Source organism: Symphalangus syndactylus, chromosome 18, assembly GCF_028878055.3.
Source record: "Symphalangus syndactylus isolate Jambi chromosome 18, NHGRI_mSymSyn1-v2.1_pri, whole genome shotgun sequence".
Classification (NCBI taxonomy): Eukaryota; Metazoa; Chordata; class Mammalia; order Primates; family Hylobatidae; genus Symphalangus; species Symphalangus syndactylus.
Genome location: NC_072440.2, coordinates 9,398,398 through 9,422,011, shown reverse-complemented (window position 1 = coordinate 9,422,011; position 23,614 = coordinate 9,398,398). Strand labels below are relative to the sequence as shown.

General features: G+C 55.4%; 2 protein-coding genes across 2 annotated transcripts; both read left to right on the top strand.

Moving 5' to 3' along the window:
* Window positions 1-1,501: 1,501 nt before the first annotated feature.
* Window positions 1,502-6,601, top strand: ADM2 (adrenomedullin 2). The gene is made up of 3 exons (XM_063622412.1): window positions 1,502-2,072; window positions 2,146-2,266; window positions 2,880-6,601. Exons 2-3 carry the CDS (start codon window positions 2,157-2,159, stop codon window positions 3,214-3,216), a joined length of 447 nt encoding a protein of 148 aa, XP_063478482.1. The 5' UTR covers window positions 1,502-2,072; window positions 2,146-2,156; the 3' UTR covers window positions 3,217-6,601.
* MIOX (myo-inositol oxygenase) lies at window positions 6,415-9,689 on the top strand. Its single transcript, XM_055254163.2, has 11 exons — window positions 6,415-6,551; window positions 6,988-7,066; window positions 7,545-7,625; window positions 7,828-7,908; window positions 8,052-8,214; window positions 8,440-8,507; window positions 8,715-8,824; window positions 8,903-8,970; window positions 9,052-9,101; window positions 9,187-9,299; window positions 9,401-9,689. The coding sequence occupies exons 2-11, from the start codon at window positions 7,052-7,054 to the stop codon at window positions 9,507-9,509; spliced, it is 858 nt and encodes a 285-aa protein (XP_055110138.1). The 5' UTR covers window positions 6,415-6,551; window positions 6,988-7,051; the 3' UTR covers window positions 9,510-9,689.
* Window positions 9,690-23,614: the final 13,925 nt, after the last annotated feature.

Sequence of the window (23,614 nt, the reverse complement as noted above, 5' to 3'; positions counted from 1 at the left end):
CAGACGGGGAAGCACAAACAGACGCAGAGATCCTCAGCTAACCCAACAGAGAGGCCAGTCTCAGCAGCTTGGGACCCGTGACACCAAGTCCAGGACTCGTGGATGGTGGGTAGGCAAAAGCTCTGTGGAGAACAGTGAACCATCTATCAACATAAACACGCGCTCACCTTCAACCAAATTTCTACTTCCAGGAAGGTGTCCTACAGACACATCTGTGAGCTCAAGGCAGCAACTCATGAAAAGACTGGCAATCACCTAATTTCACATTAATAGCAGATAAGGTGAATCATACAACACCTATGTGTTGGAGTAGATCCAATCATAGGAAAGAATGGGGTCTCTGATGTGAGGATGTTTGGGCTGTGACGCCTGTCACCCCACTGGTCACCAGGGTTGATTCGGCTGATGTGGCTGGCTCAGAGGCAGGTGTCCCCTTCCTTCCCCACCGTTCCCTGTGCGTCCCTCCGAAGCTGCGTGCTCTGTCGAAGAGGATGGAGGACCAGGCTTCGAGTAGCTGTGCTCCTCTGCCAGGACCTCCAAACAAGCTCTCAGGAAAGAACGGGGTGTCAGTCCTATTGCAGATCTGCACACATGGATATGTGTGCCCGGGGCAGGTCAGGAGAGGGCTCCCACCCAGACCAGGGGAGGGGTCCCAAGTGGGTGGCAATGGTGAGGGGAGTCTCACGTTTCACTTGTTTTAAACTTTTCTTTTTTTTTTTTTTTTTTGCGACGGAGTCTCGCTCTGTCGCCCAAGCTGGAGTGCAATGGCGCGATGTTGGCTCACTGCAACCTCCGCCGCCTGGGTTCAAGCCTCAGCCTTTCCTGCCTCAGCCTCCCGAGTAGCTGAGATTACAGGAAGCTGCCACCATCCCTAGCTAATTTTTTTTTTGGGGGGGGGTCGGAGTCTCGCTCTGTCGCCCAGGCTGGAATGTAGTGGCGGGATCTCGGCTCATTGCAAGCTCCGCCTCCCGGGTTCATGCCATTCTCCTGCCTCAGCCTCCCAAGTAGCTGGAACTACAGGCGCCCGCCACCACGCCCGGCTAATTTTTTGTATTTTTAGTAGAGATGGCGTTTCACCATGTTAGCCAGGATGGTCTCAATCTCCTGACCTCGTGATCCGCTCGCCTCGGCCTCCCAAAGTGCTGGGATTACAAGCGTGAGCCACCGCGCCCGGCCCCTGACCAGCTAATTTTATTTTTAGTAGAGATAGGGTTTCTCCATGTTGGCCAGGCTAGTCTCGAACTCCCGACCTCAGATGATCCGCCGGCCTCGGCTTCCCAAACTGCTGGGATTACCGGAGTGAGCCACCACGCCCGGACCCTTGCTTAAATTTGTTACAAAAATCGTGCAATACTTTGTTCTGGGTTGGAGCGGCCGGGGGTAGGCACAGCCTTTTAGGAGCGCAGCCCCGGGGTTGGGGGCACCGTGTCAGAGGAGAGCGGAATGGCCAGCCCGCTGCGGAATCCCGCGGACTTGCTGGTCAGGCCGGGGTCCACCAGGTCAGACCCTGGAGGGTGGGACCGCCCGGACTCGGGAGGTGGTTGACGGGGTGGGCCCCGTCGGGTCCGAGTCCGCCCCAGCCGTGGGATCAGCTCGGACGACGGCTCGCCCCGCAGAACCCCGCTTCAGCCTGAGGAAGTCCGGCCCCCGCAGGCTCGGGGCTGCGTCCCCACCAGAAGGCGCTTGGAGTGAGGCTGTCAGTCCCGCGGTCCCGGGCAGGTGGCGGAGCGCTCCCAGCGGGGACGGGCCCCTCCACCGCCCCTTCGCTGCAGCCCCCTCCCCGCCCCGAGGGTGGCTGTCCCGGGGGAGGGGCGCCCCGCCCCGTCCGTGCATCCGGCTCCGCCCCTTGCTGGAAAGGCTACGTATTCAGCTCTGGAGGTGCCATCCCCGGCCGCGACTCCGCTCCAGGCAGGACCCCCAACCCGCCCAGCCCGCTCCGCCTTGCGCCCCGGACCCGCGGCCGACCCCAGACCCGCTGCCCGCTTCGCGCCCGAGGCCTGCGCCCCGACGGACGCCCGTGGCCAGCTTGTCACACCCACGCCCGGCGCCCCGACCGCGGAGGGCTCCCCGAGGTGCCGACGGAGGGGGTGGCTCGCGGCTCAGGCTGCCCCCGACTTGCCCGGCTCACCGCCCCCTCCCCTGCAGCCCCGCCAGCCATGGCCCGGATCCCGACGGCCGCCCTGGGTTGCATCAGCCTCCTCTGCCTGCAGCTCCCTGGCGCGCTGTCCCGCAGCCTGGGCGGGGACTCGCGTCCAGTCAAACCCAGGTGAGTCCAGGTCTTGGGCCAGCCAACCCCTCTGGCCCCCGCAGGGAAGCAGAGTGCCAGAGGCCGCGGGGGCCGCCCTCCCTCCACACCCCCACCTGCTGCTAGGACTCCCCTCCCAAACCAAGGCCCGTGCCCCAGGCTCAGGAGCGCCTCATCAGGGCCAGAGGGCCCCTCTTTCTCTGCCTCCCTACACAGGGCAGTTGCTCCTCCCCACACACATGGGAACAGCAATCCCTCTTCTGGGGGTGTCTGCTGGGGGAGGAGAGGCTGGCGGTATCCCGGGGCCCGCCTGTCACCACCCTAAAGGGAGGGCAGAAGCCGAGTCACCCTGAGCCCTGAGAGTGGTGACCCGCAGAGGCTGGGCCGCCGGGGTGCCCTTTGGCCAAGGAGGTGCCGGTTCCCGGGACTCGTGACCAGGGCCACTGAGATGGTCCCAGGCCCCAAGTCCAGAGGAGACGCGGGCTTCCCCTGGCCGTGCTCCAGGCTGTGTGTGCGTGGGGGCCGTGGGCTTCCCCTGGCAGTGACCCAGGCTTGTGTAGAGGCAAAAGTGGGCAGGTGTGAGTTCTCTGAAAGGCTGAGCCATCGCGTTGACATTCTCCATCTGCCTCTGCAGGGAGCCCCCAGCCCAGACCCCTTCCAGCAGCCTGCAGCCCAGGCACCCCGCACCCCGACCTGTGGTCTGGAAACTTCACCAGGCCCTCCAGCCACAGAGGGGTGCTGGCCTGGCCCCTGCTATGGGTCAGCCTCTCCGAGATGGTGGCCGCCAACACTCGGGCCCCCGAAGACACTCCGGCCCCCGCAGGACCCAAGCCCAGCTCCTGCGAGTGGGCTGTCTGCTGGGCACCTGCCAGGTGCAGAATCTCAGCCACCGCCTGTGGCAACTCATGGGACCGGCCGGCCGGCAGGACTCAGCTCCTGTGGACCCCAGCAGCCCCCACAGCTATGGCTGAGGTGGGGCTGGGCCACACCCCCGCCCATCCCAGCCAGGGTGCTGTGCCCCGGTCCAGAGCTGCAGCTGAGCCCCATCTGAAGCCCAGTCCCTCGGAGCTGCAGACAGCAGATCCTGCAACAACAATACCTGCACGGCTTTGCACACGTAAACCCTCGCACACCTGTAGACCGAGGCTTGTCTACATGCAGTGCTGGTACGTCAAGGAGCCTAAACACCCTGAAATTGTGAACCCTTGGGGGACAGCTGCCAGACACAGCTGGTGGCAGCACCAGATGCTAAAAAGCGCTTCAGAGAGGAGGTGTCTGCCCAGAGACGTGGAGCAGAAGCTGGGCCCTGAACACACAGGGCCATGTCTGGACGAGCAGGGGAGAGAGGCTGAATCGGCCAGAAGCGGCCCCTCCGATGTTGGTCCAGTCAGACTGAACTGGACTGTGCCTAGGCTGTTCCTGCTCTCAGGCACAACCAGCCCTTCTGCATGCCTGCCTGGCCCGGGGTCCCAGCCTCTCCCTCCCCATGCCTGTGGGACAGGAGGGGGAGCGTGGGATGCTGTAGCCCCCTGGGGTTGGGCCAGGGAAGGATGGTGGCCCTCCAGAGGTCATGAAGGGACCTCTGTGGCTCCAGCTGCCAACCCTGGAGCCCAGACCGAGGTGGCCATGGAGACTCCACCTGGATCCCCTGTGGGAGGCCAGGGAGGGGAACTTAGCAGTTCAGGAGCCACCCCAAACCATTCTGGGACAGGGACACCCCTTTCTACCCCAGGGCAGGGCAGGGCAGGGCTGGGTGGGGCAAGATCCCCCAGCCGGAATAGACCCACCCCACCTGAAGGGGGTGAGACCCTTGTTGGCAGCCAGACAAGGGTGGGGATCCACAGGCAGCACAGGCGCCCCACCACCACCCAGTGTGGGGACCCACTGGGACCAGCTGTGGGGGCAGCGAGTGACTTACCAAGAGCCAGGGAGGGCAGCCCAGGCCCAAATGACAACAAGAAGGACCACCACCGGCGTGCACGGACTTGGTGTGTGTCCTTCCCGGGGAGGACAGGGGACTCATGTGTGTGCCACTCGAGCCTCCCAGTCGTCCAGCAGAACATGGGGTTCAGAAAGGGCTCCTTCTACTACTTAGCGAACACAGCATTTAATTTGCAAATGTTTGCTAGGGTCACCCTCTCGGCCATCCCATGATCACCCCAACTCTGGAGGCCGCAGCACAGCTCAGGACATTCCCCCACAGAGCTTGCCCCTCAGCTCCTACCTCCAAGGTGGAGGGTCCTGGAAGTGCCCACCCAGGCGCCGCCCCTGTGCTTGCTCCCTGAGCTCAGGGATTGCCAAGTCCAGGTAACTGACCTGTGCTCCACGAGGCCCTGTGGGAACAGTCCAGGCTGGTCCTGCCCTGTGGAAGCCTCCGTGCACTGAGAGATGTACTAGGATTGCAGCAAAGGTGGTCAGGGTGGTGGGCCGCACAGCAAGGCAGTCAAGGCCAGCTCCCTAGGAGAAGCACTGGGTCAGGTGAGGTTTGAGGACAGCAGGCCTTCCCTAGGGGAAGGAGCTGGGAGTGCCAAGGCCCCAGGTGCACAGGAGGCATGGCTGCTGAGAGGTTGCAGGGTGGATGGGTCCTCGGCCTCAGAGTCATGTGCCCTGTGGCCACTGAAGGGTGTCAGCAGAGCACAGGACACGAGGACAGAGGGAGGGGCATGGGGAGTGAAGGAGGGGGCCTCGGGGCAAGGCTGGGGGGCCAGGAGCTCAGCGTCCGCTACTCAGCCCAGCCAAAACCCTCCCAGATGTCTCCTCTCCTGCCTGGGCAAAGTCCAGCTTGGCACCCCGCAAGGCCAAGTGTTCCCTCCTCCAGGAAAGCCTTCACCCTCCTCATGCCCTGTAGTCAGGAGGCCGCCTGCCGTGACCCTCCGCGTCGCCTCGGGTGGGAAATCAGACCCACCTGACACCCTCATGTGGAGGCCCAGCAGCACCTGCAGCCACCCCCACCTTCCCCAGCAACCAGTTCCAGCTGCTCTGGCCAAAACCTCCGCTAGGCCAGGCCCCGTGGCTCACACCTGTAATCCCAGCACTTTGGGGGGCCAAGGTACGCACATCACCTGAGGTCAGGAGTTTAAGACCAGCCTGGCCAACATGGTGAAACCCCATCTCTACTAAAAATAGAAAATTATCCGGGCGTGATGGCGGGGGCGCCTGTAATCCCAGCTACTCAGGAGGCCGAGGCAGGATAATCACTTGAACCTGGGAGGCGGAGGTTGCAGTGAGCTGAGATCGCACCGCTGCACTCAAGCCTGGATGACAGAGCAAGACTCCGTTTCTGAAAAAAAAAAAACAGAAAACCTCCTCTCTTCCTTCGCACCTTCCTCTGAATCCCGCCGGGTCCCACCTCCTGAATCTATCCAGACACCTTCTCCTGACCCAGGCACCGCCTGCTTTGGGGGTGATGGCCGTAGCCTCCATCCCTCTAGCCAGTGCATGCTGAGCACGTGACCTACGCTTGTTGGGACACGTGAGGCTACAGCCTTGACTCCCGGGGGCTGACATTCAAGGGGGAGATAGAAGGAGACAAACGTAGAAGGTAGAATAAGTGGGTGGTGGAGTGGCAGGAAGTGCTGAGTGCCACGGGAAGTCAGACAAGGAGAGTGTGGGGCAGGTGCCATTTGAATGGGGGGCGCTGGGGTCTCCTCACAGTTCCTTCTCAGCCCAGCTGCGCCAGGATCTTGTTGAGTCAGGTCAGCTCCCCATGGCCCTCTTGCCTGACCCCTGAAGCCCAGAACTCTGATCTTCACAGCCCTAGGTATGGCCCCAGCACCCCACTGCCCTCTCTCCTGCCCCAGCTGACTGCTGTTCGCAGACTTCCCTGGCCACGCTCCAAGACGCCAGCTCTGCCGCAGGCACTTTGTTCTCACGGTGTCCTCTGCGCCTGCAGGGCGCATGCATGGGAAGCTGCATTGGTGCCCTGGGTGTTGGCGGTTCCGTGCCTGCTCCCGACTCCCTGTGAGGCCCCTCTCCCAGAGCCTGACACTCTGGCCGAACTCTAGGCAGGTGCTCTTGAGTCCTTTCCTCGACGAGGCCTGACCCCACCCCCATCCTCGCTGGGCCCGCCGACCCCGGTGTTAGCAAGAATCCTGCTAAATCAGTTTATGGAGAATTACCCACCCTCGGTATCTGATCTCATTCCTCATCTCCCACCCTTGATCTCATCACCCTGCCGGCCTCTTGCAAGATCCTCATTGAGCCACTCCAGTGAGAACCCCCCACCCTCGAAGGCTCCCCTAGCAACTTCCCATCCGCTGACCCCTCCAACGCCATCAATCTCCAGCTGTGGTTGTTGAATTCGGAGGTGAGCTCCTCTCACCACTCTCTTGAATAAAGCTTTTCTCACCATTTTAACAAGTCCTCAGAATCATCTTTTCTTAACAAGCCCCTGCCCCACCCAGAATCATGGGGGGCCTGGGGACAAGTTTTCACCTCCTGAGATCCAGTGGGGCAGCCGGGGAAGGGGTGGTGCAGAGGGGGTGTGTGCTTGAGGGTGGGGTGGTCTTGGGTCTGCCCCTACTTGTGGGACCCCACAGAGGCGTCTAAAGCCAGGGCCAAGCGGGAGGCTGGGCCCACAGACAACCCTAAGCAGGTCAGCGGCTCGGGACAGGAGTGAGGCTGAGTCAGGGTAAGAGGATGTGGGACTGCTCCTGTGCTGACACATTAACTCCCTGAGGTCAGGAGGAGGGTGGATGGTCACTCATTACCGCGGTTGCTTATGTAACCTGGGGTGTATATAGGAGCCCGGCTGAGGACACACTTGCCTGCTTGCGCTTTGCCACTTGAGCACCGCTCCCTCTCAGGATGAAGGTGACGGTGGTGAGTACCCAGACCCCATGCAGAGAGGCCCTGCTGACTGCTCTCCTGGTGGCCAGCTACTCCTGCCCTCTTCTAGCTGGCACTGGCCAGCCCTGCTCCTCCGTCCAGCTGGGCAAGAGCCAGCGGCTGCCGACCCCCAGGCTCCCTGTGGACTCAGTCTCCTCCCAAGGCCGCTTCCACCCCTCAAGGGTGGCCATGGGTGCTGCTCAGGGGTGATGTCTCCTGCACCCTGGAAGCAGACGTCTGCTGACTTTCGCTTTGCAGATAAGGACCTGGGAGTGAGAGCTCCTGGGACTCGCTGAGGCCAGGGCAGGAGCTGGGATGATGATGCAGGAGAGGCTGTGTCCTCTCGTGTCCCCCACCAGCCCTCGAGCGGAGGCAGGAGGCAGGCTTGAGTCTGCAGCCACCCTGGGAACGTCTGTGCTTCCTGGTGGAGCTGCCATGACGGTGAAACAGGTTCAATCCTCCACCTACCCAGGGCCCAGACCCTTCCCTGGTCTACCGACCTGATGTCGACCCAGAGGTGGCCAAAGACAAGGCCAGCTTCCGGAACTACACAGTGAGTACCTTGCCATCCTGCCCCCCTCCCCCACTTCCACACCCTGGGGAGCAGCACCTGCCCTTCACACAGTTCCAAGGGGTGCCCTGTGGGAACCCCCACCCCCATCACACCCTGTGGGGCGGCCTGGGAGAGGCGAGGCATGGGGCCTCGTGTGCAGGGTGGGGGTGGCGCCAGCCTCCACTGATCCTCCGGCCTGCAGTCAGGTCCCCTACTGGACCGTGTCTTCACCACCTACAAGCTCATGCACACGCACCAGACAGTGGACTTCGTCAGGAGCAAGGTAGGCATTTCCTGCCGCCCTGTGCAACCGCGGAGGGACCCTTGCCCGCAGCCCTATGAGCCCACCAGGCACCGAGGGGATGGAAAGGCCTGTGTGGTGGGCCTGCTGACCCTGTGCCACGCTGCCTTCTCCTTCCCCACCAGCATGCCCAGTTTGGGGGCTTCTCCTACAAGAAAATGACAGTCATGGAGGCTGTGGACCTGCTGGATGGGCTGGTGGATGAGTCGGACCCGGATGTAGATTTCCCCAACTCCTTCCATGCCTTCCAGACAGCGGAGGGCATCCGGAAGGCCCACCCAGACAAGGGTGAGCCCCGGCTGTGCTGCAAGGGGGCAGGTGCTGCCTCCAAGGGGCAGAATGCAGTGGCCTGTAGGGTGGGAGGGGACAGTGGTGGGCCCAGGCCTCCTCCAGCACTTCTGCCTGGGTTGGGGAGCAGGCCCTGGGCCCCTCCTGGCTCTCAGCCCCACAAGCCTCTCATCCTCTGCCTTGACCCCTGCGGTCCCCAACCTGCCCTATCCATCCCCCTCCCAGACTGGTTCCACCTTGTCGGGCTCCTGCATGACCTGGGGAAGGTCCTGGCCCTGTTCGGGGAGCCCCAGGTAAGAGCTAGTAGTGGAGGGTGAGGAGATCTGCATGTTGAGGCAAGGTGGGGGCGGAGGGAGTGGCCTCGGTGCTTGGCCTGGGATACGGGATACTACCTGGTGGGCCGGCCAGTGAACCCCCACGGCCCCCCCACACCACTCCCCCCACGGCCCCCCCACGCCACTCCCCCCACGGCCCCCCCATGGCTGCCTGTCCCTCTGCAGTGGGCGGTCGTTGGAGACACCTTCCCCGTCGGATGCCGTCCCCAGGCCTCCGTGGTTTTCTGTGACTCCACCTTCCAGGACAACCCTGACCTCCAGGATCCTCGATACAGGTGCTCCCTGCTGTCCCGGGCTGGGCCCCCTCCCCTGGGCGTCTCCTGAGCTCCCCTCACCCTGGTATCTCGCTGCAGCACAGAACTCGGCATGTATCAGCCCCACTGCGGGCTTGACAGGGTCCTCATGTCCTGGGGCCATGATGGTGAGGCCAGAGGCGGGCAGGGGGGTGGTGGGGGACGGTGGGGCAGAGGCGGTGCCTGGCGGTGACACCCTCTCCCCACAGAGTACATGTACCAGGTGATGAAGTTTAACAAGTTCTCTCTGCCCCCTGAGGTAGGTGGGGGGAGGAGCAACCCAGCCCGTCCACCAGGCCCAGTCCCGCAGCCCCGGGTGAGCTGCTGGGTGGCCTTGCCCGCAGGCTTTCTACATGATCCGGTTCCACTCCTTCTACCCCTGGCACACGGGCAGGGACTACCAGCAGCTGTGCAGCCAGCAGGACCTGGCCATGCTGCCCTGGGTGCAGGAGTTCAAGTACGCCCCCCCACCCGCCGAGCGGTGTTATGGGAGTGAAAGAGGGGGTCGGCGGGGGGCCTGGGGTTCTTCACGGGGCTCACTGCCCCTCCCTGCTGCAGCAAGTTCGACCTCTACACCAAGTGCCCAGACCTGCCGGACGTAGACAAGCTGCGGCCCTACTACCAGGGGCTCATTGACAAGTACTGCCCTGGCATCCTGAGCTGGTGACCCTCCTGCCACCCAAGCTGCTGCTGGACCCAGGCCTGGCCCTCAGCCTGCCTGGAGAGGTCTGGCCCTGGGCAAACAGCCGCCATCAGGGTTCACCTCGGTGGGACCTCACTCACCCCCTTAGGGTCACCACCCCTCATGGCAACTTGTGCCTGGCATGAATAAAGACCTGCAAGGACATTGCGCTTCTGAAGCTCAACTGGGTGTTACTGCTGCAGGAGGTGGCCCAGGCCGAGGGATGCTGCCAGCAGGGTGGAGGCCAAGTCCCAGGCTCTCAGATGTGTGTGTCCCACCGCACTGGCCGTGGTAAACATCTGCTCATCCACCCAGCTCGTGTGTCAGAGCCTGGGGGATGAGTCACCCAGCTCACCCCCACATGCTCAAAACAGTCACCAAGTCCTCTGGGCTCTGTCCCCTTAAAAAATACCCCAATAGCTAAAATAATGCATTCATAGAAAACAACAAAAAACAAATGCAGGCCAGGCACGGCGGCTCACGCCTATAATCCCAGCACTTTGGGAGGCCGAGGTGGGTGGATCACCTGAGGTCAGGGGTTCAAGACCAGCCTGGCCAACATGGCGAAACCCTGTCTCTACTAAAAATGCAAAAATTAGCCAGGCGTGGTGGTGGGCACCTGTAATCCCAGCTATTCAGGAGGCTGAGGCAGGAGAATCACTTGAACCCAGGAGACGGAGGTTGCCGTGAGCCAAGATTGTGCCACTGCACTCCAGCCTGGGTATCAAGAGCGAAATTCCATCTAAAAAACAAAAAATAAAACAAGTGCACAGTTTAAATACTATAAAGCAAACACCTGCGGCCACCACCCCTGAACCGACTCTCCAGTACCCTCCGCATGCCCTGGGTGCGGCTCCCCGCACAGAGCAGCCCCTCCACAGGCTCTGAAGCCACCATCCCTCCTCTCTACATGGTTTTGTCACCCAGGCGTGCAGCCCTTGGTGCCAAAGAGTGGCCTCCCCTCCACCTTCTCCGAAATTCATCTCTGAAGAAAGCAGATTGTCCCAGGAAATTCATCTTTGTGGGGATTCTGTATCTGTTTGCGTTTTCCTCTGAACTTCTGCCAATCAGTGCACAGATTTAGAGGCTTCCCCAGATCCCGTGTGGTTGGTTGTGGGCATGAGTGCTTTCAGGCAGTGGTGTTTCTTGAGGAAGAGGCATGCGGTGCCTGTCCTCAGTGCTGTCAGATGGCAGCTGTGGGTGTTCAAGCTCATCTGGATCCTCCACTCCCCTGGGTATGGAACAGTCCAGGTTGCTTTCTGTCCTCACCTGCCTGCCATAGGGGGGCGCTTCAGGAAGCAGAAGTTGCCTCCCATGTGCTCTTCGGCTACACAGTGGCACTGTTCGTATAGAGAGGCAGGTCAATGTTTCAGTCCTTCCCTTAATTTTTTTTTTTTTTTTTTTGAGACAGTCTCACTCTGTCGCCCAGGCTGGAGTACAGTGGGGCAATCTCAGCTCACTGCAACCTCCGTCTCCTGGGTTCAAGCGATTCTCCTGCCTCAGCCTCCCAAGTAGCTGGGATTACAGGCGCCTGCCAACACGCCTGGCTAATTTGTTTTTAGTAGAGATGGGGTCTCGCCATGTTGGCCAGGCTGGTCTCGAACTCCTGACCTCATGTGATCTGCCCACCTTGGCCTCCCAAAGTGCTGGGATTCCAAGCGTGAGCCACCGCGCCCGGCCTCAATAACTTTTAAGAACGTAAAGAGGGCTGCGTGTGGTGGAGCACACCCATAGTCCCAGCTGCTTGGGAGGCTGAGGTGGGAGGATCACTAGAGCCTGAGAGTTTGAGACCAACACAGGGAAACTGTCTCTAAAAAAAAATAAAAATAAAGATTTAAGACCAGAGGACCTGGCTGGATGCTAATCAGCTTCTTCATGCTGGATGCTGGCTCCACGGGCCCCACAAGGCAGGGATGAAGGGATGAAGGCCACACGGGGATACCACAAGCTGTGTGTTTCCTCAGTAAACTCAAAGCTGACCAGTACGGCCACCCCAGAGCCCAGCATGCACTTCCCCCAAGGTTGCAACCAGCCACCACCTGGGACCCTGTCTGTGAGGTGGACAGTGATTTGTCATCATTAAAACACTTTCTGTGTGGATTTAGATTTGGACTTGGTTTCCCTGAGTGCTATAGGAATATTCAGGAGAATTGTTGGCTCACTGTATTTGCACGTTTATTCATTTATATATTTCTTCAGTCCTTGGAAAGACCTTTAGGTTAATGCTTACATTGCTTAAAAAATAACAAAATTAAATTTATAAAGGAGTTTAAATATTTTAGGCATTTAAAATATACAAATAGAACCCTTTTGAGTTACTTCTAAAACTGCTAGACTTAAACAGAATAGGCCGGACCAGGTGGCTCACGCCTGTAATCCCAGCACTCTGGGAGGCTGAGGCAGGCAAACTGATCACTTGATCTCAGGAGTTTGAGACCAGCCTGATCAACATGGTGAAACTCCATCTCTACTAAAAATAAAAAATTAAAAATTAAAAAAGTAGCCGAGCATGCGTGGCAGGCGCCTGTAATCCCAGCTACTCAGAGGCTGAGGCAGGAGAATCACTTGAACCCGGGAGGTGGAGATGGAAGTGAGCCGAGATTATGCCACTGCACTCCAACCTGGGTGACAAGTGAGACTCCATCTCAAAAATAAATAAATAAACAAACAGAAGAGAGAAAATGAAAACCCATGAATGTAGAGACAATATTGTTAAGAAAGCAATGCTACCAAATGATCGACAGATTCAGCGATGCCTCTCAGAATCCAAATGGCGTTTTTTGGGGCCGGGTGCGGTGGCTCACACCTGTAATCCCAGCACTTTGGGAGACCGAGGCAGGCGGATCACTTGAGGTCGGGAGTTCGAGATCAGCCTGGCCAACGTGGTAAAACCCCATCTGTACTAAATATACAAAATTAGCTGGGCCTGGTGGACGGTGCCTGTAATCTTAGCTACCTGGGAGGCTGAGGCAGGAGAATCACTTGAACCTGGGAGGCAGAGGTTGCGGTGAGCCGAGATTGAGCCGCTGCACTCCAGCCTGGCTGATAGAGCGAGACTCCACCTCAAAAAAAAAAAAAAAAAAAAAGGCATTTTTTGGAAAATAGAAAAACGTAATTCTAAAATTCCTATGGAATTTTAAGGGAACCAAAATGGCCATAACAATCTTGGAAAAAAACAAAATTTACTTCTTGATGACTAAGATAAAATAAAAAACATAAAAAGGAAAAAAGATGTAAAAGAAACAAAATAATTAAAACGTAAAAAAAGAACAACGAAGACCAGGCACGGTGACTCATGCCTGTAATCCCAGCACTTTTGGGAGGCCGAGGCAGGTGGATCACGAGGTCAGGAGATTGAGACCATCCTGGCCAACATGGTGAAACCCCATCTCTACTAAAAATACAAAAAATTAGCTGGGCATGGTGGCACGTGCCTGTAGTCCCAGCTACTCGGGAGGCTGAGGCAGGGGAATTGCTTGAACCCAGGAGGCAGAGGTTGCAGTGAGCCAAGATTGCACCACTGCATTCCAGCCTGGCAACAGAGCGAGACTCTGTCTCAAAAAAAAAAAAAAAAAAAATTAGCCAGGTGTGGTGGCGGACGCCTGTAATCTCAACTACTCGGGAGGCCAAGGCAGGGAGAATTGCTTGAATCCGGGAGGTGGAGGTTGCAGTGAGCTGAGATTACGCCACTGCACTCCAGCCTCAGCGACAGAGCAAGACTCCATCTCCAAAAATAAAAAGAGGCCAGGTGCGGTGGCTCATGCCTGTAATCCCAGCACTTTGGGAGGCTGAGGCCGGCAGATCACCTGAGGTCAGGAGTTCAAGACCAGCCTGGCCAACATGGTGAAACCCCATCTCTACTAAAATACAAAAAAATTAGCCGGGCATGATGGCGGGTACCTGTAATCTCAGCTACTCGGGGGGCTGAGACGGGAGAATTGCTTGAGCCTGGGAGACGGTGGTTGCAGTAAGCCAAGAGTGCACCACTGCATTCCAGCCTGGGCAGCTGAGCAAGACTCCCTTTCAGAAAAAAAAGGGCTGGGCACGGTGGCTCACGCCTATAATCCCAGCACTTTGGGAGGCCGAGGTGGGTGGATCATGAGGTCAGGAGAGTGAGACCATCCTGGCTAACACAGTGAAACCCCGTCTCTACTAAAAATACAAAAAAAAATTAGCCGGGTGTGGTGGCGGGCGCCTATAGCCCCAGCTACTCAGGAGGCTGAGGCAGGAGAATGGCGTGAACCTGGGAGGTAGAGCTTGCAGTGAGCCGAGATCGCACCACTGCACTCCAGCCTGGGCAACAGAGCGAGACTCCATCTCAAAAAAAAAAAAAAAAAAAAGAACAAAGTTGGAGGACTCTCATTTGTCAATTTAAAAACTTACCACAAAGCTACAATAATCAAAACAGCGTGGGTGGGTGTGGTGGCTCACACCTGTAATCCCAGCACTTTGGGAGGTTGAGGCAGGTGGATCACCTGAGGTCAGGAGTTCAAGACCAGACTGGCCAACATGGTGAAACCCCATCTCTACTAAAAATACAAAAATTAGCTGGGTGTGGTGGCACAAGCCTGTAATCCCAGCTACTCAGGAGGCTGAAGCAGGAGAATTGCTTGAGCCCGGGAGGCAGAGGTTGCAGTGAGCTGAGATCACGACATTGCACTCCAGCCTGACCGATAGAGTGAGACTGTCTCAAAAACAAAACAAAACAAAACAAAACAAAACAGTGTGGCACTGGCTCAAAGACAGACACAGAGACCAATGGGGTTAAATAGAGAGCCCAGAAATAAACCCTTCAATATATGGTCAAATGGTTTTCAACAAGGGCACCAGAATCATTCAGTGGTGGAAAGAATGATCTTTTCAACAAATGCGGCCAGGAGCAGTGGCTCACACCTATAATCCCAGCACTTTGGAAGGCCGAGGTGGGAGGATCACCTGAGGTCAGGAGTTTAAGACCAGCCTGGCCAATGTGGTGAAATCCTGTTTTGACTGAAAATACAAAAATTAGCTGGGCATGGTGGTGCATGCCTGTAATCCCAGCTACTGGGGAGGCTGAGGCAGGAGAATCATCTGAGCCTGGGAGGCAGAGGTTGTAGTGAGCTGAGATCTCGCCACTGCACTCAAGCTTAGACAACACAGCCAGACTCCGTCTCAAAAAACAAACAAACAAGCAAAAACAAATGGTTCTGGACAAATAGAATATTCACATGCAGAAAAATGAAGTTGGGCCAGGCATGGTGGCTCACGCCTGTAACCCCAGCACTTTGGGAGGCCGAGGCTGGTGGATCACGAGGTCAAGAGATTGAGACCATCCTGGCCAACATGGTGAAATGCCATCTCTACTAAAAATACAAAAATTAGCTGGGCGTGGTGGCACGTGTTTGTGGTCCCAGCTACTTGGGTGGCTGAGGCAAGAGAACTGCTTAAACCAGGGAAGTGGAGATTGCAGTGAGCCGAGATCGCACCACTGTACTCCAGTCTGGCAACAGAGCAAGATTCCATCGCAAAAAAAAAAAAAAGAAAGAAAGAAAGAAAGAAAGAAAGAAAGAAAGAAAGAAAATAGGTAAGTTTATTTTTCTAATTTTTATTTTTCGTTTTTTTCTTTTTTCTTTTGAGACGGAGTTTCGCTCTTCTTGTCCAGGCTGGAGTGCAATGGCATGATCTCGGCTCACTGCAACCTCCGCCTCCTGCGTTCAAGTGATTCTCCTGCCTCACCCTCCCGAGTTGCTGGGATTACAGGTGCCCACCACCACACCCAGCTAATTTTTTGTATTTTTAGTAGAGACAGGGTTTCTTTTTTTTTTTTTTTTTTTTTTTTTGAGCGGAGTCTCGCTCTGTCGCCCAGGCTGGAGTGCAGTGGCGCAATCTCGGCTCACTGCAAGCTCCGCCTCCCGGGTTCGCGCCATTCTCCTGCCTCAGCCTCTCTGAGTAGCTGGGACTACAGGCGCCCGCCACCACGCCCGGCTAAATTTTTTGTATTTTTAGTAGAGATGGGGTTTCACCGTGGTCTCGATCTCCTGACCTCGTGATCCGCCCGCCTCGGCCTCCCAAAGTGCTGGGATTACAAGCGTGAGCCACCGCACCCGGCCGAGACAGGGTTTCACCATGTTGGTCAGGCTGGTCTTGAACTCCTGACCTCAGGTGATCCACCTGCCTCGGCCTCCCAAAGGGCTGGGATTACAGGCGTGAGCCACCCCGCTCGGCTCTAATTTTTCAAAATAACTTTATTAAGAAACAGAGGATGGGCCAGGTGCAGTGGCTCACGCTTGTAATCCCAGCACTTTGGGAGGCCGAGGCAGGCGGATCACGAGGTCAGGAGATCAAGACCATCCTGGCTAACATGGTGAAACCCTGTCTCTACTAAAAGTACAAAAAATTAGCCAGGCATGGTGGCGGGTGCCTGTAGTCCCAGCCGCTGGGGAGGCTGAGGCAAGAGAATGATGTGAACCCAGGAGGCAGAGCTTGCAGTGAGCCGAGATCGCACCACTGCACTCCAGTCCGGGGGACAGTGCAAGACTCCATCTCAAAAAAAAAAAAAGAAACAGAGGATGGGCTGGGCGCGGTGGCTGACGCCTGTAATCCCAGCACTTTGGGAGGCCAAGGCGGGTGGATCACCAAGTCAGGAGATCGAGACCATCCTGGCTAACACAGTGAAACCCCATCTCTACTAAAAATACAAAAAATTAGCTGGGCATGGTGGTAGGCACCTGTAGTCCCAGCTACTTGGGAGGCTGAGGCAGGAGGATGGCGTGAACCCGGGAGGCAGGGCTTGCAGTGAGCCAAGATCATGCCACTGCACTCCAGCCTGGGTGACACGGCGAGACTCTATCTCAAAAAAAAAAAAAGAAAGAGAGGAGGCTGAGTGAGGTGGCTCATGCCTGTAATCCCAGCGCTTTGGGAGGCCGAGGCAGCAGGATCGCTTGAGGTCAGGAATTCGAGACCAGGCTGGCTAACATGTTGAGACCCTGTCTCTACTAAAAATACAAAAATTAGCCGGGCATGGTGGCACGCACCTGTAATCCCAGCTACTCGGGAGGCTGAGGCAGGAGAATCACTTGAACCTGGGAGGCACAGTTTATAGTGAGCAGAGATCGCACCAGTGCACTCCAGCCTGGGTAATAGAGGGAGACTCAGTCTCAAAAACAAACAAACAAACATACAAAAAAAAACACAAAAAAACAGGCAAGATACATAATTCATAGCCAAAGGAATGGAAGGGTTTACAGCACATTTGCTATACCCCATGGCAACTTAGAGAAATGGGCTGGGCTGGCACCCGTGACAAGGCACCAGAGCCCTGATTCCTCATTTTCTGTTTTTTTGAGATGGACTCTCGCTCTTTCTCCCAGGCCAGACTGCAATGATGCGATCTCGGCTCACTGCAAGCTCCGTCTCTTGGGTTCACACCGTTCTCCTGCCTCAGCCTCCCCAGCAGCTGGGACTACAGGCACGTGCCACCATGCATGGCTAATTTTTTGTATTTTTAGTAGAGACGGGGTTTCACCGTGTTAGCCAGGCTGGTCTTGAACTCCTGACCTCGTGATCCGCCCGCCTCGGCTTCCCAAAGTGCTGGGATTACAGGCCTGAGCCACCGCGCCCGGCTGATTCCTCATTTTCAACCCAGTGTCTCTTGACCACTAAGCTGACTGGTTCCAGCTTTTTCTGAAGACAAATCAGGTTGCCCTCCCAAACCTTCCCTCTTCATACAGGGGCCTTCTTCTACCTGACCTCTGAGATTTCTCGCCCAGCACCTCAGCAAGGGCTTGTCTGATGCTGCTGTATTTTGTCTACCCCTCCAATCACAGGAGTCCGTAGTTCCTAGAAAATCTGTTTTTGCTCCTATCCCAAACCATTGAATAAACTGTATACAAAATTCAGGTGTGGAATCTCATGTTGCTCCCTTTGGTCAAGTTACCTATTTTCCCAAGCCTGCATCTAAGCTTATCTTTCTCCTGCTAAAAACATCTTTGGCCGAGCATGGTGGCTCACACCTATAATCCTAACACTTTGGGGGCCAAGGCGGGCAGATTATGAGGTCAAGAGATCGAGACCATCTTGGCCAACATGGTGAAACCCCGTCTCTACTAAAAATACAAAAATTGGCTGGGCACGGTGGCTCATGCCTGTAATCCCAGCACTTTCGGAGGCTGAGGCGGGTGGATCACCTGAGGTCAGGAATTCAAAACCAGCCTGACCAACATGAAGAAACCCCGTCTCTACTAAAAATACAAAATTAGCCGGGCGTGGTGGCACATGCCTGTAATTCCAGCTACTCGGGAGGCTGAGGCAGGAGAATCACCTGAACCCGGGAGGCGGAGGTTGCAGTGAGCTAAGATCACACCATTGCACTCCAGCCTGGGCAACAAGAGCGAAACTCCGTCCCAAAAACAAACAAACAGAACACAAAAGTTAGCTGGGCATGGTGGTGCACACCTGTGGTCCCAGCTACTCAGGAGGCTGAGGCAGGAGAATCGCTTGAACCTGGGAGGCGGAGGTTGCAGTGAGCCGAGATCGCACCACTGCATTCTAGGCTGGGCGACAGAACAAGACTGTCTCAAAAAAAACCAAAAAACAAAAACTTCCTGGGCCAGGTGCGGTGGCTCACGCCTGTAATCCCAGCACTGTGGGAGGCCGAGGTGAGGGGATCACGTGAGGTCAGGAGTTAGAGAACAGCCTGGCCAACATGGTGAAACCCCGTCTTTACTAAAAAAATAAATAAATTAGCTGGTCATGGGGGCACGGCCTGTAATCTCAGCTACTCCAGAGGCTGAGGCAGGAGAATAGGTTGAACCCAGGAGACAGAGGTTGCAGTGAGTGGAGATTGCACCACTGCACTCCAGCCTGGGCGACAGAACAAGACTCCGTCTCAAACAAAAAACAAAAAACAAAAACTTCCTGGGTATTCTCTCTGCCAGCTCTCTGCCCCAGCTCGTCCACGACTTTCTCCTCAATACACAAGTCTGCACCCCTGTCCAATCTCCCACTTAATTCACAGGACGGCTCTAGATCTCTGCTTACCTGCCAGACAGAGACAGACACCTGGACCGTGGCACCCACCTGTCCAACCTCTCCCAGCTCAGATCACCAACCTCATTGATTTCCTTGAAAAACTTTGGACTTCCGCCTTGGACTTTTGCCCCTTAAAATTTTATCTCTGCAGATTTATAATATGACATTGCTTTGTAGATACCATAACAATAAGATTACAGTAAAGGGAGAGTTACTCCCTCCCAAATTACATTTTCTGTAGATTGGGCCACTCTTGCCATTTTTAACTTTTATTTATTTATTTCTATTATTATTATTTTTTTGAGACGGCGTCTCGCTCTGTCACCCGGACTGGAGTGCAGAGGTGCGATCTCAGCTCACTGCAACTTCCGCCTCCCAGGTTCAAGCGATTCTCCTGCCTCAGCCTCCTGAGTAGCTGGGATTACAGACATGCGCCACCACGCCTGGCTAATTGTTGTATTTTTAGTAGAGAGGGGGTTTCATCATGTTGGCCAGGCTGGTCTCAAACTCCTGACCTCATGTGATCCACCCACCTCAGCCTTCCAAAGTGCTGGGATTACAGGCGTGAACCACCGCGCCCAGCCTCATTTCTGGTCTCTGTTCCTGCTTTTCCCGCTGGGCGGGCCACATGGCTAGAATCATTTCACCAGCCAGGGCCTCTGCCCGTGGTTCCTGTGCAGCTCTGGAGAGCTGCTCTTCCCGTCCAAAGGTGTGCGATCCCCCAGTCCACAGTTCCCAGTTCTCCCCTCCACGTGCATGGAAGCAGGACACCCCAATCTCATCTCTTTTTTTGTTTCTTTTATGAAACCAGGTCTTGCTCTGTTGCCACACTAGGAGTGCTGTGGTGCAATTAGAGCTCACTGCAGCCTCTAACTCCTGGCTCAAGTGATCCTCCTGCCTCAGACTCCTGAGTAGCTGGGACTACAGGTTCAGGCCACCACATCGGGCTACATTTTAAAATTTTTTTTGTAGAGAGAAGCTCTTGCCATGTTGCCCAGGTGGTCTTGAACTCCTGGCCTCAAGTGATCCTTTTGTGCCTTCCCAAAGTGCTAGGATTACAGGAGTGACCGCTGCGCCCGGTTGTCTCACCTTCTTCTGACATGGAGCCCCAGCCTTGGGAGGCAGATGCTGAACCGTGTCCACAGTGCCCCCTTCTGGAAATTCTCTACAAGCCAAGGTTTTGGACAGCTCCAATGTCTGGAGCTATGGCATTTCAGGCGGAAAGTCTCGCAGAACTGTGCCTGTCTTCATCCCTTCCTAGATATTAATTCACTTCCAGACACATACTGAGCAGCCACTATGAGCTATTATGGTGCTAGCTCTGCAGACAGAGCTGCAGTGAAGACAGGTGCCAACCCCACCCTCACGCAGCCAATCCTATGCTAGTTGGTTCTGTAGAACCACCACTGGGTTTCCAGCTGGTCTGGGTTATCTGGTGAACTCAGAGATTTTCCCTGTCTTCTGGACACTCCACAACAGTCCAATCACCTGCGCGAACCCTGACCTCTGCAAACCTCCGTGGGGTGGTTCCTTGGTTGGCCGCCCTCCTCTGATGACCCCGCCTCCCTGCCGAGCCCTGGGATCCTCCTCCCTGGCTCCTGCCTCCTCCCTCACAGGATCTCATTTGTTCTGACACATTCATTCTCAAGCCCAGTAGTTACTCTTGAATATCACTTATAGAGGTGTGTTTCCTTGAAGTAAATATTCAAGCATGTATGTTATATAATGGATAATAACTAAAGTAGAAATGTGCATATTTGAATCAGCACAAAATAACTAAAAAAAATCCCATCTCCAAAATCACTATTGACGAATTCTGGACCTGCTTACCGTTTTTTTTTTTTTTTTTTTGAGACGGAGTCTCGCTCTGTCACCCAGGCTGGAGTGCAGTGGCGCATCTTGGCTCACTGCAAGCTCCGCCTCCTGGGTTCACGCCATTCTCCTGCCTCAGCCTCCCAAGTAGCTGGGACTACAGGCGCCTGCCGCCACGCCTGGCTAACTTTTTCTATTTTTTTTTTGGTAGAGATGGGGTTTCACCATGTTAGCCAGGATGGTCTCGATCTCCTGACCTCAGGTGATCCACCCGCCTCGGCCTCCCAAAGTGCTGGGATTACAGGCGTGAGTCACCGCACCTGGCCTATTTTTATTTTTTCTTGAGACAGAGTCTTGCTCTGTTGCCCAGGCTAGAGTGGTGTGGCACGATCTCAGCTCACTGCAACCTTCACCTCCCAGGTTCAAGCGATTTTCCTGCCTTAGCCTCCCGAGTAGCTAGGATTATAGGCACACACCACCATGCCCGGCTAATTTTTTTCTTTTAGTAGAGATGGTGTCTTGCCATGTTGGCCAGGCTGGTCTTGAACTCCTGACCTCAGATGACTTGCCCACTTCAGCCTCCCAAAGTGCTGGGATTACAGGCGTGAGCCACTGCGCCTGGCCCAGATTCTCTTTTTAAAATTATGATTGTATCACATAACTATTTGTTCTCAATAGTTGTTATACATGAAGGCAGTAGCTCATTCCCCTAATGGACCCCTACTTAGCTAGCACCTCATACACAGTTTCCAGCTAATGACTGTAATATATAGAGCAGCCACAAATGTCTCTACGCAAATTTTTTTTCATTTTTAGATGGAGTTTCACTCTTGTTGCCCAGGCTGGAGTGCAATGGCATGATCTCGGCTCACTGCAACCTCCGCCTCCTGGGTTCAAGTGATTCTCCCGCCTCAGCCTCCCGAGTAGCTGGGATTACAGGAGCCTGCTGTCACGCCCGGCTAATTTTTGTATTTTAAGTAGAGACACGGTCTCGCCATGTTGGCCAGGCTGGTCTTGAACTCCTGACCTTGGGTGATCCACCCGCCTCGGCCTCCCAAAGTGCTGGGATTACAGGTGTGAGCCACCACGCCCGGCCTAAAAATTTATTTTTGACAAATGCAAGTTGTTTTATTCTTTTTTTTTGCATTTTACTAGTCCCAGCCTGTGTGTGTTTCCTCCCGGTGCGCAGCAGCCTATATGGTTCTTTGACCAAATGGTGTCTTAGTCACTGCATCTGTTAGAGACTCAGCTTCTCATCAAATCAGTTCTATATAGGCTGGGCATGGTGGCTCATACCTGTAATCCCAGCACTTTGGCAGGATGAGGCGGATGGATCACCTGAGGTCAGGAGTTCAAGACCAGCCTGGCCAACATGGTGAACCCCGTTTCTACTAAAAATACAGGCCGGGCGCGGTGGCTCACGCTTGTAATCCCAGCACTTTGGGAGGCCGAGGCGAGCGGATCACGAGGTCAGGAGATCGAGACCACGGTGAAACCCCGTCTCTACTAAAAAATACAAAAAATTAGCCGGGCGCGGTGGCGGGCGCCTGTAGTCCCAGCTACTCGGAGGCTGAGGCAGGAGAATGGCGTGAACCCGGGAGGCAGAGCTTGCAGTGAGCCGAGATTGCGCCACTGCACTCCAGCCCGGGCGACAGAGCGAGACTCTGTCTCAAAAAAAAAAAAAAAAAAAAAAAAAAAAAAATACAAACATTAGCCGGGTGTGGTAGCGTGCACCTGTAATCCCACACAAAAGCTTGCGTATCCAATGTTCACAGCAGCACTATTCACATAGGAAAGGCAGAAGCCACGCAAGCGTCCATCGATACATGAATGAATAAGGACAGGGAATAAGGACAGGGAAAACGTGGTCCCTCTGTACACTGGACTGACTCAGCCCTAAAGGAACACAGCACTCGTTATGTGCTATGATGTGGATGTGCCTTGAAAACATTGTGCTGAAAGAAGCCAGACACAAAGGTCCCACGTTACTGATCCAATTTACAGGAAACGTCCAGAGTAGGTAAATCTACAGAGACAGAAGGTAGATGAATACTTGCTTAGGGCTTGGCAGGGAGGGGTCAGAGGGCAACGGCTAAAGGGTTCGGGGTTTCTTCTGGAGGAGATGAAAGCTTCTAAAATGGCCTCTGGGCCAGGCGCCGTGGCTCACGCCTATAATCCCAGCACTTTGGGAGGCCGAAGTGGGCAGATCTCCTGAGATCAGGAGTTAGAGACCGGCCTGGCCAACATAGCGAGACCCCATCTCTACTAAAACTACAAGTTAGCCAGGTGTGGTGGTGCACAACTGTAATCCCAGCTACTTGCGAGGTTGAGGCAGGAGAATTGCTTGAACCCAAGAGGTGGAAGTTGCAGTGAGCCGAGATTATGCCACTGCACTCCAGCCTGGGTGACAGAGTGAGACTCTGTCTCTAAATAAATAAATAAATAAAATGGACTCTGGTGACAGAAGTGCAACTCTGTGAATATACTGAAAGCCACTGAATTGTGCACTTGAAATGGGTGAATTGTATAGCATGTGACTTACCAAGAAAGCTGTTACACAAAACAAAACAGAGAAGACATTCATAAAGTGAGCTTAAAAGCTTAGGAACATCAGGCCGGGCATGGTGGCTCACACCTGTAATCCCAGCACTTTGGGAGGCCAGATCACGAGGTCAGATCGAGACCATCCTGGCTAACATGGTGAAACCCCATCTCTACCAAAAAAATACAAAAAAATAGCCAGGTGTGGTGGTGGGCGCCTGTAGTCCCAGCTACTCGGGAGGCGAGGCAGAAGAACGGCGTGAACCCGGGAGGCGGAGCTTGCAGTGAGCCAAGATCGCGCCACTGCACTCCAGCCTGGGTGACAGAGCGAGACTCCGTCTCAAAAAAAAAAAAAAAAAGGTTAGGAACATCAGCCTGGGCAACATGGGGAGTGTGGGTGGTGATGGCAGCCTGAAGCAGGAGGATCATTTGAGCTCAGGAGTCTGAGGCTGCAGTGAGCCACAACTGTACCACGGTGCTCCAACCTGGGCAAGAGTGAGACCCCGTCTAGAAAGCCAAGAAGCCTAGGAACAGGTTTTTTAAACATATTACTTTTTTTTTTTTTTTTTTGAGACGGAGCCTCACTCTGTTGTCTAGGCTGAAGTGCAGTGGCACGATCTCGGCTCCCCGCAACTTCTGCCCCCCAGGTTCAAGCGATTTTCCTGCCTGTCTGTGGAGTAGCTGGCCTTACAGGCACCTGCCACCATGCCCGGCTAATTTTTGTATTT

What these genes read in the sequence shown, in the direction of transcription:
- ADM2 (XM_063622412.1), top strand. Translation starts at nt 2,157, where the DNA reads ATGGCCCGGATCCCGACGGCCGCCCTGGGTTGCATCAGCCTCCTCTGC. An exon ending in TCGCGTCCAGTCAAACCCAG is followed by an intron (nt 2,267 to 2,879) that starts GTGAGTCCAGGT and finishes CTGCCTCTGCAG; the next exon opens with GGAGCCCCCAGCCCAGACCC.
- MIOX (XM_055254163.2), top strand. An exon ending in GAAGGCCCACCCAGACAAGG is followed by an intron (nt 8,215 to 8,439) that starts GTGAGCCCCGGC and finishes TCCCCCTCCCAG; the next exon opens with ACTGGTTCCACCTTGTCGGG. An exon ending in AGTTCTCTCTGCCCCCTGAG is followed by an intron (nt 9,102 to 9,186) that starts GTAGGTGGGGGG and finishes CCTTGCCCGCAG; the next exon opens with GCTTTCTACATGATCCGGTT.